Below are 18,929 nucleotides of genomic sequence, written 5' to 3' on the forward strand. Positions count from 1 at the left end.
CACCTCTGTGTGTGTGTGTGTGAGTGTGTGTGTGAATGTGTTTGTGTGGATATTGCCTGACACAAACACAGATCCAGGCTCTCACCTGTGTTTGTGAATATTGTGTGTGCATGTGTGTGTGTGTGTGTCTGTGTGTGAATACTGTGTGTATGTGTGTGAATATTGCCTGACACAAACACCGATTCAGGCTCTCACCAGTGTGAGTGTGTGTGTGAATATTTTGTGTGTGTGTATATCTGTGTGAATATTGCCTGACACAAACACAGATTCAGCCTCTCATCTCTGGTTGTGTGTGTGTGTGTGTGTGTGTGTGTGTGAGTGAATATTGCCTGACACAAACACAGCAAACACAGATCCAGGCTCTCACCTGTGTGTGTGTCTATGTGTGTGTGTGTGTGAATATTGTGTGTATGTATGTATGTGTGTGTCTGTGTGTGTGTGTGTGTGAATATTGTGTGTGTGTATGAATGTGTGTGTCTGTGTCTCTGTGTGTGTCTGTGTGGATATTGCCTGACACAAACACAGATCCAGGCTGTTCCTCTGTGTGTGTGAATGTGTGTCTGTGTGTGTGTGTATTGCCTGACACAAACACAAATCCAGGCTCTCACGTGTGTGTGTTTGTGCCTGTGTGTGAATACTGTGTGTGTGTGAACATTTCTTGACACAAACACATATCCAGGCTCTTCCTGTGTGTGTATGAGTGTGTTTGAGTGTGTGTGTGTGTGTGTGTGTGTGTGTGTGTGAGTGAGTGAATGTTGCCTGACACAAACACAGCAAACACAGATCCAGGCTCTCACCTGTGTGTGTGTCTATGTGTGTGTGTGTGTGTGTGAATATTGTGTGTCTGTGTCTCTGTGTGTGTGTCTGTGTGAATATTGCCTGACACAAACACAGATCCAGGCTGTTCCTCTGTGTGTGTGTCTGTGTCTGTGTGAATGTGTGTGTATATTTGTGTGTTTGTGTGTGTGTGTGGATATTGCCTGACACAAACACAGATCCAGCCTCTCACCTGTGTGTGTGTGATTGTGTGTATGTGTATTTGTATTTGTGTGTCTGTGTGTGTGGGTATTCCCTGACACAAACCCAGATCCAGGCTCTCACCTGTGTATATGTATTTGTATTTGTATTTGTATTTGTATTTGTATTTGTATTTGTGTGTCTGTGTGTATGGATATTCCCTGACACAAACACAGATCCAGGCTCTCACCTGTGTGTGTATGTATTTGTATTTGTATTTGTATTTGTATTTGTATTTGTATTTGTGTGTCTGTGTGTGTGGAGATTCCCTGACACAAGCTCAGATCCAGGCCCTTCCCCTGCTCTCCCTCCCTTCCCAGCCCGGCCAGAGGGCTGGGAGAAGCCCCAGCCACCCAGGACTCTTTTCCAGGGTGAGATCTGCCCTTTCTGAGGACTCTGGTCATTGTCAGGGATCCTTGGTAAGTTTTTCCTTGTTCAGGATTCCCCTCCCTCCCTTGCAGTGGGTGTTGTTTATATGGAGCATTTCAAGTCCCAGAGGAGCTGTGGGAGGACTTTCTTTTTCCGTTCTGTTCCATGGCAGAGTCACAAATGAGCCTTGGCCGGAGCCAGGATGATCTGATTTCTCATTTAAAGGCTTGAAATGGTGAGTGGAGGGAGAGGTACAGCACACAGCCTGCTCAGGGAGGGCTGGAGGAGAAGGAGCTGGATCACATCAATCCTGGCAGTGCCCATTCCCAACATCCAGCCCCCAAATCTGGTGAGGATGGCAGAGTTTTGCCCTCCTGCCTCGTTCCTCCAGGCTCAGGGGTTTGGTTGGTTCTTCACTCTCTGGCAAAGTGGGACTGGTGGCTCCAGTCTCCACCTTCTTCCCAAAAATCTCAGTTCAGAACAGGAGAATTCCTGTGCACAGAAATATCCCAGGCAGGCTGCACCAGCAGCCAGGGAATGGGCTGATAGCAGCACTCCCTGCCCCAGGACTGGACAGCACTCACCCAATTCCCCACCGTCTTTCCAAACAAAACAGATCTTAAGAAACAGGAGGATGTTCTTTGACTGGAGGTGAAAGCTCTCATTTGGAATAATTAATTGGAGTTACATCTCACATGTTTAATGAGCAAAAGAGCAGTGCAGACCCCCCTGAAGGCCACGCTGAGGGACAGGAGATCCTTTCTCCTCCTCCTCTTCCTCCTTCTCCTCCTTGTCCTTGTCCTTCTCTCTCCTGCACTCTCAGACCCCACTATTTCAGCTCTCTCAGGTGATCCCACTGATGCAGAGGAAATTCCTGCCCCAAATTCCCCCTGAATGCACCCAAACCCTCCCTAATTCCCAACCTCCCAGCGTGACCCTGCCACTCCCTCCCTCCATTCCCTCCCAATCCTTTCCTGTCAAGGAAGATTTCATTTTTCCTTCCAGCCAAAGGAGTTGTGCTGTTCTCAACTCCGTCCTGTTCTGGCACAAATCCCTGCTCAGATGTGGTCACACATATGGATTCTATCCCATCTGTTTCAAGGTTTAAATGCCCAAAGCCTTCATGTTTGGATAATAAATGGATACAGTGGCTTTGTTATCCCAGAGTGTGAGGCTTGTTCTGCACTGAGCTCCCCAGCTCTGCAGCTTCTGAGCTCTCTCTGGTATAATTGTGTGTAACCTTTCAATCAGAATGTTTAACCCCTTGATTTATGATCTTAAGCCCCATTATTGGGATGATTTTAACTTTTAATATCTAAGGGAGTCTTTCCAAAGCTCCTCCAAAGCACAGCTCAAGCATCTGGCTTTGTGATCTCCAACTGGAATAGCTTCCAGCACTGAGGAAAAAGAACATTTTTTTTAGTACCTCTGGCCTTTTTTTTTCTTTCTTTCTTAGTCTATTTTATCCCTGTTTATATTTATGCTTTCCTTTTTATTAGTCTTTTTTTCCATTCTGTACCTTCCCTGATTTCTTGCTCATTTGTGTAGTGGCTCTGTCATTGAATTTTCCCTTTGCAGAGCAAGTGTTTGGATAAAGAGGGATGTGGCTGATGGAAAACAAGTGGAATGCTCAGTCAGAGCATGACCTGCTGCTTCTGGATTTCTTGGTGGCACTCCCAGGGCCTGTAGGGACTTCCTATTCCCCCTGGCTCCTTCTCCACAGGCAAAAAAATTCAGCTTATTGAGAGGGAAATACTTAACTTGTGTCCCTGCTCTTTGTGTTTGGAGAGGGAAAGAGAAACCTTCGTCTCCCAGTCCTGTCAGTCTGGTCCTTTCCCACTAAATCCACTTCAAATACATGGGGGTTTTTTTGTAAAGCCATTTGAAAGACTTAATGGACTGTGATTTTTCTCGTTGTGGAAGAGCTGTAGTGAGGCTGAGAGTGACACTTAATAGTCTGTCGAGAGAAGATGTATAAAAACCCCCATCTCTGGGTGTTTTTTTTTAAGAGAACAGTGCTTTTGTTAGTCTGGGATTATTTCTGGCAGCATCACAAGCCTCACATTGGAGTGCTTCAGGCTTAACTTATATAAAAACACTTCTCTGGCTGTTTACATGAATGAATTGGTGCCTTTTCCTTGCTTTTCTCTCATCCTCCACCGCCAGCTTGTGTGACCCCCTCCTGGCTGCCTCAGCTCCCTGATGTTTGCCCTCCTGGCAGTGGGAAATGTGACCCTGTCTGGTTTCTTTTCCACCAGCCATGTCCAAATCTGCAGTGAAGATCTCCTCAGACCTGCTGTCCAACCCCCTGTGTGAGCAGGAGCCCTCGTTCCTCGAGATGGTCACGGCCTTCGACACGGCCATGAAGAGGATGGACGCCTTCAACCAGGAGAAGGTGGATTGGCTTTGGCTGGAGGTTGGGAGTGCTGGGAGTGTCCTGGAGGCTTGGAATGGTGGGAGGGTCCTGGAATCATGGGGTGGTTGGGGTTGGGGGGGATTTGAACCCATCTCATTTCACCCCTTGCCATGGAGAGTGTCCCAGGGGAGACTTTCTGAATTTCCACAATGTCCCAGGTTCCTCCAAGCTGGCCTTGGACATTTCCAGGGATGGAGCAGCCACAGCTTCTCTGGGAATTCCATCCCAGCCTCTCCCCACCCTCCCAGAGAAGGAATTCCTCCCAAAATCCCATCCAGGGCTGGGGCAACTACAGCTGCTCTGGGAATTCCATCCCAGCCTCTCCCCACCCTCCCAGAGAAGGATTTCCTCCCAAAATTCCATCTATGAATGGGGGCAGCCACAGCTTCTCTGGGAATTCCATCCCAGCTTCTCCCTACCCTTCTAGAGAAGGATTTCCTCCCAAAATTCCATCTATGAATGGGGGCAGCCTCAGCTTCTCTGGGAATTCCATCCCACCCTCCCAGGGAAGGATTTCTTCCCAAAATTCCATGTATGAATGGAGAAACCTCAGCTCTTCTGGGAATTCCATCCCAGCTTCTCCCCACCCTCCCAGAGAAGGATTTCCTCCCAAAATCCCATCTATGAATGAGGCAACCTCAACTCCTCTGGGAATTCCATCTCAGCCTCCCAGGGAAGGATTTCCTCCCAAAATCCTATTTAGGGATGGAGCAGCCTCAGCTCCTCTGGGAATTCCATCCCACCCTCTCAGGGAAGGATTTCCTCCCAAAATCCCATCTATGAATGGAGCAACCTCAGCTCCTCTGGGAATTCCATCTCAGCCTCTCAGGGAAGGATTTCCTCCCAAAATCCCATTTAGGGATGGGGGCAGCCACAGCTTCTCTGGGAATTCCATCCCAGTTTCTCCCTACCCTCCTAGGGAAGGATTTCCTCCCAAAATCCCATCTATGAATGGGTGCAGCCTCAGCTTCTCTGGGAATTCCATCCCACCCTCCCAGAGAAGGAATTCCTCCCAAAATCCCATCCAGGGCTGGGGCAACTACAGCTGCTCTGGGAATTCCATCCCAGCCTCTCCTCACCCTCCCAGGGAAGGATTTCCTCCCAAAATCCCATCTATGAATGGGGCAACCTCAGCTCCTCTGGGAATTCCATCTCAGCCTCCTAGGGAAGGATTTCCTCCCAAAATCCCATTTAGGGATGGAGCAACCTCAGCTCCTCTGGGAATTCCATCCCACCCTCCCAGAGAAGAAATTCCTCCCAAAATCCCATCTATGAATGGGGCAACCTCAGCTCCTCTGGGAATTCCATCCCAGCCTCTCAGGGAAGGATTTCCTCCCAAAATCCCATCCAGGGATGGAGCAGCCTCAGCTTCTCTGGGAATTCCATCCCACCCCTCCCAGGGAAGGAATTCCTCCCAAAATCCCATTTAGGGATGGAGCAGCCACAGCTCCTCTGGGAATTCCATCCCAGCCTCTCCTCACCCTCCTAGGGAAGGAATTCCTCCCAAAATCCCATTTAGGGATGGAGCAGCCTCAGCTTCTCTGGGAATTCCATCTCAGCCTCTCAGGGAAGGATTTCCTCCCAAAATCCTATCCATCCCTGCCCTCTGGCAGTGGGAAGCCATTCCCTGTGTCCTGCCACTCCCTGCCATGTCCAGAATCCTCATTTCTCACCTCTTTCCCTTTTTATCATCATCCCCAAGACTTTGCCCACAGGAGTTTCTCTGATCTCCCTCTCCAGGCTGGGATTTCAGCTCCCATGGGAGAAATTCCCTCTCTTTTGGTTAAAGGACTTGGTGGTTGTGCTCAGAGTCCCTCCCCAGCCTATGGTGGGATCCCTACAAACCCAAATGGGATTTTCCAACAATCCTGACGTGCAATCCTCCCTTTTTTGCTTCCCACAGGTGAATCAGATCCAAAAGACAGTCATAGAGCCTTTGAAAAAGTGAGTACCAACCATCATCTCCTGGGGTTTGTGCACATCTGGAGCTTTAGGGTTTTGGAGAGAGGCTGGAAATCATCCTCAAACAATCCTGCCCTGTCCTGCAGGCCACACTGCTTTTGGTACCTTCATTAATAATAATTTTAACCTTTTCTGCCACTTTGATCCACTGCTGCCTTCACCTGTAGCTTAAAGAACTCCTGAGATATAAAATCATGGAGCATCCTGGGCTAGAAGGGACCCCCAGAGGATGAATAATTCAATTTTCTCTGTTTATGTGTTGGTTTTTACCTCCAGCAAAGGAACAAAACCACCTAGAGATCATCCAGAGGGGTCAGAAATTGGCTGGTTGAACAAAAGTTTCTTTCATTTAGAAATTTTTCTAAATAAAAGAGGAGAAAGTGGAAGTTCCTGCATGTTTATAAATAATATTTATAAATAGTATTTATATTATTTGTTGGATAATGAGGGGTTGGAAATGAGAGGAAAAAGCCTAAATACCACAGTTCTGTCACATCTAGCCTGCAAAATTTCCACCTTTCCCAGGGTCACAGCCTGTACCCCCAAACCTTTCAGGATAATTCAGTTCTCTCCCAAATATCCCCTTAAATCCCAAGATTTGCTGTTTTGTTACAGGAACAGAGCCAGCGAGCAAAAATAAAATGAAATTACTTTAATATGACAGTAAGTGTTGCAAATTGCTGAATAACAATTTCAGTTTAGGTTTGACACACACAGGGGTTGTCGTGGTTTAGTTGGTTTGGGTTTTTTTTTTTCCTCCTGAAGTTGTTGTTTCTGCCCAAATCTGAAAGTAAAATCTCATGGATCACTTAACACCTAAGGTTACAGCTTGTTCCTGTCTGGGGGATGTTTGGTGACTCAAGTTTTACCTTGGTCCTCTATCCACAACCAGAAATTCCTGCTTATTTAAGGGAAAAAAAAATAAGAAAGAAAGAAAAAGGAAAAAAAAATCCCAGCCTTTTGCTGTGGAATTGTGTTGCTTATTATCTAGATTGTCCTCATGAAAGATACATTAACTTTTTCTTCCAGCATTCTGTTAAAATTGGAAGAACTTGTGTTTCTGAGATATTCTGGGTTTTTTTTTTTCCCCCTCAGCTTGTGTTAGTTGATGAAATGAAAGACAAATCCCTTTCCCTGCAAACCAGCCTTGGGTTTGAAATCCTGGGGTGGTGAATTCAGGACAATAAATCCATTTCCATGTGCCCATGGGAGATGCTCCGAGGGCTGAAAATCTCCAATTTTGGAACAGGAACCTGCTGCAAGGCAAAGGGATGTCCTGGTCACCATGCCAGGAACCTGCTCCTTTGCATGGAGGACATTCCAGGGTGACCAGGACATTCTCATGGCCAAACCTCTCCAGTTTGGGATGTCCTGGTCAAAGGGATGTCCTGGTCACCATGCCAGGGTGACCAGGACATTCCCATGGTCAAACCTTTCCAGTTTTGGGATGTCCTGGTCAAAGGGATGTCCTGGTCACCATGCCAGGGTGACCAGGATGTTCTCATGGTCAAAACTAATCCAGTTTTGGGATGTTTTGGTCAAAGGGATGTCCTGGTCATCATGCCAGGAATCTGCTCCAAGGCAAAGGGATGGTGGCGTGCCAGGATGACCAGAACATTCCCATCTCCAAACCTTCCCAGTTTGGGATGTCCTGGTCAAAGGGATGTCCTGGGTCACCATGCCAGGCTGGCCAGGACATTCCCATGTCCAAACCTCTCCAGTTTTGGGATGTCCTGGTCAAAGGGATGTCCTGGTCACCATGCCAGGCTGGACAGGACATTCCCATGGCCAAACCTTTCCAGTTTTGGGATGTCCTGGTCAAAGGGATGTCCTGGTCACCATGCCAGGAACCTGCTCCTTTGCATGGAGGACATGCCAGGGTGACCAGGACGTTCTCATGGCCAAAACCTTTCCTGTTTTGGAAAGAGGAAACTGCTCCAAGTCAAAGGGATGTCCTGGTCACCATGTCAGGGTGACCAGGACATTCTCATGACCAAAACCTCTCCAGTTTTAGGAACAGGACCTGCTCCAAGTCAAAGGGATGTCCTGGTCACCATGCCAGGCTGGCCAGGACATTCCCATGGCTAAAACCTTTCCTGTTTTGGAAAGAGGAAACTGCTCCAAGTCAAAGGGATGTCCTGGTCATCACGCCAGGGTGACCAGGACGTTCTCATGGTCAAAACTAATCCAGTTTTGGGATGTTTTGGTCAAAGGGATGTCCTGGTCATCATGCCAGGAACCTGCTCCAAGGCAAAGGGATGGTGCCATGCCAGGGTGAGCAGAACATTCCCATGGCCAAACCTCTCCAGTTTTGGGAGCAGGAACCTTCTCCAAGGCAAAGGGATGTCCAGATCACCATGTCAGGGTGACCAGGATATTCCCATGGCCAAACCTCTCGGGTTTTGGGATGTCCTGGTCAAAGGGATGTCCTGGTCACCGTGCCAGGAACCTGTTCCTTTGCATGGAGGACATTCCAGGCTGGCCAGGACATTCCCATGGCCAAACCTTTCCAGTTTTGGGATGTCCTGGTCAAAGGGATGTCTTGGTCACCATGCCAGGGTGACCAAGATGTTCTCATGGCCAAAACTAATCCAGTTTTGGGATGTTCTGGTTAAAGGGATGTCCTGGTCACCATGCCAGGAACCTGCTCCTTTGCATGGAGGACATGCCAGGGTGACCAGGATGTTCTCATGGCCAAAACCTTTCCTGTTTTGGGATGTCCTGGTCAAAGGGATGTCCTGGTCACCATGCCAGGGTGACCAAGACGTTCTCATGGCCAAAACTAATCCAGTTTTGGGATGTTTTCGTCAAAGGGATGTCCTGGTCATCATGTCAGGAATCTGCTCCAAGGCAAAGGGATGGTGGCATGCCAGGATGACCAGGACATTCCCATCTCCAAACCTTCCCAGTTTGGGGTGTCCTGGTCAAAGGGATGTCCTGGGTCACCATGCCAGGCTGGCCAGGACATTCCCATGGCCAAACCTTTCCAGTTTTGGGATGTCCTGGTCAAAGGGAAGTCCAGATCACCATGCCAGGGTGACCAGGACGTTCTCATGGCCAAACCTCTCCAGTTTTGGGATGTCCTGGTCAAAGGGATGTCCAGATCACCATGCCAGGGTGACCAGGACGTTCTCATGGCCAAAACCTCTCCAGTTTTAGGAACAGGACCTGCTCCAAGTCAAAGGGATGTCCTGGTCACCATGCCAGGCTGGCCAGGACATTCCCATGGCCAAAATTAATCCAGTTTTGGGATGTTCTGGTTAAAGGAATGTCCTGGCCATCATACCAGGAACCTGCTCCAAGGCAAAGGGATGGTGCCATGCCAGGGTGAGCAGAACATTCCCATGGCCAAACCTCTCCAGTTTTGGGAGCAGGAACCTTCTCCAAGGCAAAGGGATGTCCAGATCACCATGTCAGGGTTACCAGGATATTCCCATGGCCAAACCTCTCGGGTTTTGGGATGTCCTGGTCAAAGGGATGTCCTGGTCACCATGCCAGGAACCTGCTCCTTTGCATGGAGGACATTCCAGGGTGACCAGGACATTCCCATGGCCAAAACCTCTCCAATTTTGGAACAGGAACCTGCTCCAAGGCAAAGGGATGATACCATGCCAGGATGGCCAGGACATTCCCAATCTCCAATTTTGTGTGAGAGAGGAAAAGGCTCCAGGGAGACCTCACAGGGCCTGAAGGGGCTCCAGGAGAGCTGGAGAGGGACTGGGAACGAGGGATGGAGGGACAGGACCCAGGGAATGGCTCCTACTGCCAGAGGGCAGGGGTGGATGGGATTTTGGGAAGGAATTCCTGTCTGGGAGGGTGAGGAGGGGCTGGGATGGGTTTCCACACATTTCTGGAAGTGTCTGAGGCGAGTTTGGATCCACCTGGGACTGTGGAAGGTGGGGAAGGGGGTGGATCTGGGTGATCCTTCAGATCCCTTCCCACCCAGCCCATTCCCTGTTTCCCTGACTCAGGACACTCCGTTATCTGCCCAGTCCTCAGTTCCACACCAGGGTGTTTACTCCAACCTCCTGGCTGCTTTCCATCCCAGCAATTCCCTCCAACTTTCTGAATTTCCACGATGAGAGGTTCATTTTTCCCCTTTTCCTGCCCTTTGGCACATGCAAAGCTTCACCCTGTGTGCCTTTAACCAGCTTATGTTCCACGCTGGGGGGGCTTCATCCCCACTCCAAGAACAAAACTGCTCCTTCCCTTCCCTCCTCCTTCCCTTTGTAGGTGCATCCCTGCCCAGGAACATTTCTGAGGAGCCCAAGGGTCCATTTTGAGGCTAATGAGATGCAGGAGAGAACTGCAGAGTTTGCACCTCCCTCCCTTTGTCCTGCTGGCAGATAAACCCCAGCACCAGTTCTGGCAGAAAAGTTCCAGATTAATGAAAGCTGCCTTGAGGAGCTCTTCTTATTTCCAGTTAGGTTTTCCTTCCCCTCTCTGAGGCAGCTCTCCCAAGCCTCTCCCAACTTTGCTCTGACCTAGAAAAAAAAAGGCTTTTTCAATTTCTTTTTTTTTTTTTTTTTTTTTTTGCTCCAACAGCTGCACTTTATTACATCTTCACTGGTGGTCTTTTATAGTTTATTAGCCAAAGAAACAGATAAGTATAATCCAGACAATTATCATTAGTGGTAATATATTGTAATCAGAGGCACATGGGCAGTAAAATCTCCATTCAGTTGTCCAGGGATTGGAGTTTCCAGGCAAATATTGGGGAATTTGTTAAACCATGTTGAAAAAAAGCAGTAGTAGATTTAGTTGGGGGGGTGGAGGCTTTGTATTGTTTCAGTCCTTCTGCTTCTGGGCTCGTAGGGTTATTCACAATTTGGCTTTTTGAGCCCCAAGAAGCCTTTGGCTGGGAGTGACTCATTTATTTTCAGGGAAAGAGCAGAGCTCCAGTGAGAATATTGCATTTTTCAGGGGATGGGTTGGGCGAGGAGCTGGGCAGGAGGGATGGGCTCCTCTTTGGGAGCTGCCTGTGGAATCTCACACCAGAGCAGCGGGTTTGGGGCAGAAAGGGACAAAATCAGGTTTGGGCTTCACTCTCCCAGTTCTTCCCAGTCAAGGCAGGGTCAGGGATTGGGGATGGAGTCTTAGTGTTCCATATTGTGTCCGTATTTAAGGAAGGAAGCGGCTTAAACGAGCCAGGTGGTTTGGAAATCCACAGGATTTAGGACCTTTCACGTTGGGAGAGGATTTCCAGGGCCACAGGTCTCAGTTTAACTGACTCTGTCTGACTCCATCAGAGCAAGGGGGTGACCTGGTCACCTTGGCTTGGTGCCATTCCCTCAGGGCATTGTCCTGCTCACAAATCCAGAAAGGTTTTGGCCATGGGAATGCCATGGTCACCTTGGCTTGGTGCCATCCCCTTGGAGCATTGTTCTGTCCCCAAAATTGGAGAGATTTGGCCACAGGAATGTCATGGTCACCTGGAATTGGTGCCATTCCCTTGGAGCATGTTCCTGTTCCTAAAATTGGAGAATTTTTGGCCATGGGAATGTCCTGGTCACCCTGGCACAGGATCACCCCATTGGAGCATTGTCCTTCTCCCAAAATTAGAGAGGTTTTGGCCATGGGAATGTCATGGTCACCTTGGCTTGGTGCCATTCCCTTGGAGCACGTTCCTGTTCCTAAAATTGGAGAAATTTTTGCCATGGGGATGTCCTGGTTACCCTGGTACAGAATCACTTCACTGGAGCATTGTCCTTGTCCCAAAATTGGAGAATTTTTGGCCATGGGGATGTCCTGGTCACCTTGGTAGAGGATCACCCTATTGGAGCATTGTCCTTGTCACAAAATTGGGGAGATTTGGCCACAGGAATGTCATGGTCACCTGGAATTGGTGCCATCCCCTTGGAACATTGTTCTTTTCCCAAAATTGGAGAATTTTTGGCCATGGGAATGTCATGGTCACCTGGAATTGGTGCAGTCCCCTTGGAGCATGTTGCTGTTCCTAAATTCTCCTAATTCCCCTAAAATTGGAGAATTTTTGGCCATGGGGATGTTCTGGTTACCCTGGCACAGGATCACCCCCTCGGAGCATTGTCCTTGTCCCAAAACTGGAGAATTTTTGGCCATGGGAATGTCCTGGTACCAACCCTTTGACTTGGAGCATGTTCCTGCACCCAAAACTGGAGAGGCTTTGGCCATGGGGATGTTGTGGTCACCCTGGTACAGAATCACTTCACTGGAGCATTGTCCTTGTCCCAAAATTTGAGAGGTTTTGACCATGGAGATATCCTGGTACCAACGCTTTGACTTGGAGCATGTTCCTGTTCCTAAAATTGAAGAATTATTGGCCATGGGAATGTATTGGTCACCTTGCCACAGGATCACTTCACTGGAGCATTGTCCTTGTCCCAAAATTGGAGATATTTGGCCATGGGGATGTCCTGGTCACCCTGGTGCAGAATCACCCCATTGGAGCATTGTCCTTGTCCCAGAATTGGAGAGATTTGGCCATGGGGATGTCCTGGTCACCCTGGCACAGTACAATCCCTTTGATGTTGAGCATTGTCCCACTCCCAAAACTGGAACATTTGCCACAGGGATGTCCTGGTCACCCTGGCTTTGGCAGGGGTGGCACAGAGGGTGCTGCCACCGAGGTGCCACCACTCAGGAGTGGGTGTCAGACCTGTGGGACATCCCAGAGGTGCCATCCAGGAGCTGCTCAGAGCATTGAGGGATAAATCCCATCAGAGCTGCGTGTCACCAGCATCTGCCAGCAGCACAGCTGGGAGGAGTCACTGAGTGAGTGAGGATCCCTCACTCCATCCCTCCCACCATCCCACCATCCCCATGGTGCCTCAAGCTGCCAGGCAGAGGCAGCCCAGGCTGGCCAGGAGCAGCTCCAGGGGTGCAGGACCAGAAGCAGGGAAAGCCGTGCTCTTCCTATGCTCAGGCTCCATCATTCACAGCCTAAATGGCGAGCAAGACATCCGAAAAATAGGAGGACTCCAAAAAATACTGCCCACAAGCACTGCATGCCTCACCATCGGCAACCTCGCCCTGAAAGGAACACCATTCCTAGCAGGGTTCTGCTCAAAAGACCAAATCATTGAAAGCCTAAACACATCCTACCTAAACACCTGAGCCCTACTTCTGACCCTTCTGGCCACATCATTCACCACAGGGCACACGATCCACATGACTGTATATACATGTATATACTGTATATACACATTATATACATATAATACATGACTGTATTGGTACAGACCGGCTTCGTTTGAATTCCGCCCTTAACCCCAGTAAATGAAAACAATCCTGCAGTAACTTCCCCCATCACTTGCACTAGGAAGTATCCTGGCAGGATTCCTCATCACCTCATTCATCAGCCCCACAAAAACCTCTCCAATAACCATGCCACTTTCCATTAAAATAACTGCCCTGATCGTAACAGCCCTAGGCATCGCTTTAGCCCTAGAAATTTCAAAAATAGCCCAAACACTCGTCCTCACAAAACAAACTCCTCTCTCAAACTTCTCCACATCCCTTAAAGGATGCTTTAAGCAGGGAGGAGTCACTCAGTGAGTGAGGATCCCTCACTCCATCCTTCCCACCATCCCCATGGTGCCTCAAGGCAGCCCAGGCTGGCCAGGAGCAGCTCCAGGGGTGCAGGACAGGAAGCAGGAAAAGCAGATTTCATGTCCTTAACGAGCTCTTAATGAGGATTTGGAGCAGCCACATGGCCCCCTAATCCCCCACGCTGCTTCCTCATCGCAGCCTCTCCATCCCTGCACCTTTTCCCTCCAGGAGGAAGGGCTGGGTTTAATTTCCCCCTTCCTGGTGGGTGGATGGGCCCCCACGGATGTGTGGGCACGAGCACAGGAATGGCAGGAATCCCCTTCCCTGCTCCTGCCTCTCCTGGTGCCTCTCCAAACTTCCCCTCTCCTCATCCACACTCCCTTCCTTTGGCAGCTGATGCTTCCCACCTCTGTCATTCCTTTTTTCTTACCTGTCCATCACCAACTGCAGATCTTGTCCACTTTTATCCACTTCCTTTTGGTTTCTTATCCAAAATACCCCAAAAAGAGCCCTAGGGAAGAGTCACGTCTGTGCCAGCCAGGTCCAGCTCACAGGTGCAGTGTTTGAGGGTGTTTGAGATGCTTGGGAACAAGGAGAATTAAAGATTTTACCATCTTTAAAGCTCCAGCAGCCCTTTGCCACTACAACAGGGGCTGGAGGGAGCAGTGGGATGAGGATTTGGGATGGAGAGGGTGAGAAGACAGAGAAGTGACAGAATGTTCCCACTCCTCCTCGAGCATCCCCACCATCCCCAGGGCTTCCCAGCAGAGGGATGGGAAGGAATTTCCAATTTCCATCCCCAGGGCTTCCCAGCAGAGGGATGGGAGGAATTTCCAATTTCCAAGCCCCAGATTTGTCAGCTGGGCTGAGTAAGAGACAAATCTGGCAGCACCAGGAATCCTGGGGCGCTTTTATCTCCCCAACCCCATCTTTCAATTACGGGGAGCTGAAGGGAGCCTGGCATGGACACAGGATGGGAACGTGATTTGGAATGCAGGGAACAGGGTGATTTAGGTGTTTTTTCCAAGGATTTAGGTGTTTTTTTCCAACCTGTCATCCTGTGAGGAGTTCACCGCCAGGTTTCCCCTCTCCCCCCACAGCCACGAGCGGAGTAATTTGTGTTTTCTTTTCGTTATCCCTGCGGATCTCCCCTCACCTGCTCCTCCTAAGCTGCCTGGGCTGTAATCCCCTCTCAGAGCCTTCCCTGAAAAGTGACAGGGAACAACAGCAGCTTATTGCTCAAGCTGCTTTCATGGCAGGCCCTCTAACAGCCCCTGTGCTGCTTCACCTGCACTTTGCCACCATTCCCACCACATTTTCTTTGGAGTCGGCTTTGATTTTCTTGGCTTTGCATTAAAAAAGGAAGTCTTGGATTACAGAGGGTGGTGAGGGGGAATTGGGAGTGGTTTTGGCTGTCACAGCCCCTCATTCCCTGTGGAGGAGGATGATGTTGGGATTATTGATAGTATCAGAAATTAGGAATATTGTTTTTCATGGTGAGAATTGTCAAACCCTGGCACAGTCTGTCAAGCCCAGGAGTCACCATTCCTGGAAATGCTCAGAAAATTCATGGATTTGACACTTTGTGGCTTAGAGGTGGTTGGACTGGGTTTTAGGGCCCTTTTCCAGCCTTGCTGGTTCCTTGATCTGTTACAAACCCCACATTTCCTCCAGGGTTCACAGGGACAGGAATTGTTCCCTTGCTCCAAGTGCATGGAATGGATGAGTGAAACATCCAGGATTTGCTTGTGTGACTTCCCTGCTCTTTCCCCATGTCCTGAAATTCTCTGTGGACCAGACTCCATTTCCCAAGGGTTCCCTGGCTGCTCCTCTCCCAGTTGATCCCAGTCCCTGCCAGGAGGGGTTGGTGATGCTTCTCCAAATCAGGAATATTAGGAATATTTTTTTCATGGTGAGAATTGTCAAGGATGATGTTGGGATTATTGATATCCGAAATTAGGAATATTTTTTTCATGGTGAGAATTGTCAAACCCTGGCACAGTCTGTCAAGCCCAGGAGTCACCATCCCTGGAAGTGCTCAGAAAATTCATGGATGTGGCACTTTTGGACTGGGTTTTAGGCTGTTTTCAGCCTTGCTGGTTCCATGATCTGTTACAAACCCCACAGCTCCTCCAGGGTTTTCCTCTGTGCATCTCACAGGGACAGGAATTGTTCCCTTGCTCCAAGTGTGAGGAATGGATGAGTGAAACATCCAGGATTTCCTTGTGGGGCTTCCCTGCTCTTTCCCCATGTCCTGAAATTCTCTGTGGGGTTGTTCAAGCTCCATTTCCAAAAGGAGAGCCAGTTGATCCCAGTCCCTTTGCTTTGCTTTGTCCAGGGTTCACAGGGACAGGAATTGTTCCCTTGCCCCAAGTGTGAGGAATGGATGAGTGAAACATCCAGGATTTCCTTGTGGGGCTTCCCTGCTCTTTCCCCATGTCCTGAAATTCTCTGTGGACCAGACTCCATTTCCCAAGGGTTCCTTGGCTGTTCCCCTCCCAGTTGATCCCAGTCCCTGCCAGGAGGGGTTGGTGCTGTTTCTCCAAAGGCTTTGGGAATCTCTCCTGCTCCTTGCAGGGGTGTTCTTGGAGGGCTTGGCTGTGCCTGTGGATGGCAGAGGCTCTGCAGAGCCTTGGTGCCAGGCTGTGCAGCAGCAGCATTTGTCAATAACGTGCATGAGATGGTTGTGGAGACACTGGGGCCACGTGTGGAGGCAGGAATTCCTCGGAATAACTTGGCACCGACAGCAGCCCAGCTCTCCCTCTCGCCCTGCACGGGTGTTTGGCACCCCTGGGATTGTGTTTCTGTCCACACAGGGAGAAAATCCTGGGCAGGACTTGAAACCCCTTCTCCTCGGATCCCAGGGCAGTTCAGAGCTGCTGGGCCCACGGGGAATTCAGGATTCCTTGGTTCCTTCAGGAGCCAGAGATCCAGAGCAGTCCAAGCAGGTCCTTCCCTGCCTGAGCTGAGCTGATCCTGCCTGGAAATGGAACGTGGGACAGTGTGGGAAGGGTTCAGTGGGCACAGGGAGGCCTCAGTGGGCACAGAGAGGGCTCAGTGGGCACAGGGAAAGCTTGGTGGGCACAGAGAAGGCTCAGTGGGCACAAGAAGAGCTCAACTGGAGCAGGGAGAGCTTGTTGGGCACACCAAGAGCTTGGCTGGCCCAAGGAGAGCTCAGTGGGCACAGGGAGGGCTCAGCTGGAGCAGGGAGAGCTCCTTGGGCACAGGGAGAGATTGGTGGGCACAGGGAGGGCTTGGTGGGCACAGGAAGAGCTCAGTTGGACTAGGGAAAGCTTGGTGGGCACAGGGAAAGGTTGGTGGGCACAGGGAGGGCTTAGTGGGCACACACAGAGCTTGGCTGGCCCAAGGAGAGCTCCTTGGGCACAGGGAGGGCTTGGTGGGCACAGGGAGGGCTCAGTGGGTACAGGGAGGGCTTGATGGGTACAGGGAAAGTTTGTTGGGCACAGGGAAAGGTTAGTGGGCACAGGGAGAGATCCTTGGGCACAGGAAGAGCTCAGCTGGAGCAGGGAGAGCTCAGTGAGCACAGGGAGGGCTCAGCTGGAGCAGGGAGAGCTCGGTGGGCACAGGGAGGGCTCAGTGGGCACAAGGAAAGGTTGATGGGCAGAGGGAGGGCTTGGTGGGCACAGGGAGAGCTTGGTGGGCACAGAGAAGGCTCAGTGGGCACAAGAAGAGCCCAACTTGAGCAGGGAGAGCTCCTTGGGCACAGGGAGAGATTGGTGGGCACAGGGTGGCCTCAATGGGCACAAGAAGAGCTCAGCTGGAGCAGGGAGAGCTTGGTGGGCACACCAAGAGCTTGGCTGGCCCAAGGAGAGCTCAGTGGGCACAGGGAGGGCTCAGCTGGAGCAGGGAGAGCTCAGTGGGCACAGGGAGAGATTGGTGGGCACAGGGAGAGCTCAGCTGGCACAGAGAGAGGGCTCAGCTGGAACAGGGAGAGCTCAGTGGGCACAGGGAGAGCCTGGCTGGCCCAAGGAGAGCTCGGTGGGCACAGGGTGAGCTTGGCTGACCCAAGGAGAGCTCAGTGGGCACAGAGAGAGCACAGGCTGGCCCAAGGAGAGCTCAGTGGGCACAGAGAGAGCACAGGCTGGCCCAAGGAGAACTCAGTGGGCACAGGGTGAGCTTGGCTGACCCAAGGAGAACTCAGTGGGCGCAGGAAGGGCTCAGCTGGCACAGAGAGAGAGCTCAGTGGGCACAGAGAGAGCTCAGTGGGCACAGGGAGAGCTCAGCCACAAATGACCCAACCCTTCCCTGCTGGAGGACAGCCACGCTGAGGGAACCTCCAATAGTGATGGGGTTGGCTTTGAACTAAAAATGGGGAGATTTAAAGAGGGTATTGGGGTGGAATTGTTCCCTGTGAGGATGGGGGTGGCACAGGTTGCCCAGAGAAGCCGGAAAACACTTCCTCATCTCTGCAAGAAGCTGGAAAACTCTTCCTCATCTCTGCAAGGCCAGATTGGATGGGGCTTGGAGCACCTGGGACAGTGGAAAGTGCCCTGCCCGTGGCAGGGGGTGAACCAGGGTGGTTCAAGGTCTCTGCCCAGGCAGGGCAGTGTGGGGTTCCAGGGTTCCCAGTGGCCAGGCTGGAGCTCAGGGCACTCAGAGCTCCATGGCTGCGGCTCTGGGGAGCTGGGCCCCCCCTGCCATGGGAAATGCAGCGTATAATCTATGCATTAAAGTCCTTGTGAGACAGGAGCTGCTGTGCCTACACACTTCCAGCCTCTTCAGATCCAGCCCTGTAGATATTTTTTAAAGCTCTGCCTGAGCACAGTGTCCTTCCATTAGGGGCTGCGAAATTGCACCGAGTCGATACCGAGAATAAAAAAGGGTGAAAAAATATTAAAATAAAATTTTTCCTCTCTTTTTAAAACCCAGATTTAACTTCAAAGTGAATGGAAACCGCGTTGCTGATTGTCTTGTGAGCCCTCCCTGGCTGCTTTTTCCAAGGGGAAGGGTTGGGGGTGGCATTCAGAGTGCCGTGGCTCTGTTCAGGAGCCCTGGGAAGTGCCAGGGAAAGGGCAGCAAAGCACCACAAGCAGCTGGGTTTGGGTGCCAGCACGAGCCTCAGTGCTTTGGGGACGTCTCAGGAAGATGCCCAGCAGGGAAGGGAGGATTTCCCAGCCTGGAATCTCCTCTGGCATTGCCATGCCTGCATTCCCAGCGTGGAGGAGCAGCTCCGCTCATCCCCGTGGTCTTTATTCCCTGCTTTAGGTTTTGTGGCCTTCCCAAACCTCCCCCAACCAGGGGAAAAATATAATAATAATTAAAATTAACCAGGAAAGCCTCTGGGCTGATAGGATCCTCCTTCCCATCATTAATAACTGGGAGAAATTCCTGCAGGAGCTGCGACCTCGAGCTGCTGGCACTGTGTGTGTGCCATGTTGGGAAAGGCACAAAAACATCCCTGGCAGTGCCCCAGGCCGGGCTGGAGTGGCCTTGGAGCCTCCTGGGCCAGTGGAAGGTGTTTCTGCCCCACCTGGAGGGTCCTGAAGGTCCTTTCCGACCCAAACCATTCCCTGATCCTGTGAACCCAAACCTTGAGGCCTCTCAACCTGGCCACCCCTTCCTCCATCCCTATTTCCCTGTCCCTTCTCCTGGCAGGTTTTTGGGCTTTACAAAG

General features: G+C 50.7%; 1 protein-coding gene across 1 annotated transcript in view; it reads left to right on the forward strand.

The window, feature by feature from the left end:
- BIN3 (bridging integrator 3) overlaps window positions 1-18,929 on the forward strand; it is a 53,038-nt gene that overhangs the window by 22,552 nt on the left and 11,557 nt on the right. Inside the window, exons 5-6 of the mRNA XM_074559052.1 lie at window positions 3,645-3,781; window positions 5,706-5,746. Of these exons, the coding sequence (XP_074415153.1) occupies window positions 3,645-3,781; window positions 5,706-5,746 (178 nt within the window). The remainder of the gene's footprint in view (window positions 1-3,644; window positions 3,782-5,705; window positions 5,747-18,929) is intronic.

Source organism: Zonotrichia albicollis, chromosome 26 (assembly GCF_047830755.1).
Source record: "Zonotrichia albicollis isolate bZonAlb1 chromosome 26, bZonAlb1.hap1, whole genome shotgun sequence".
NCBI classification, from domain to species: Eukaryota; Metazoa; Chordata; class Aves; order Passeriformes; family Passerellidae; genus Zonotrichia; species Zonotrichia albicollis.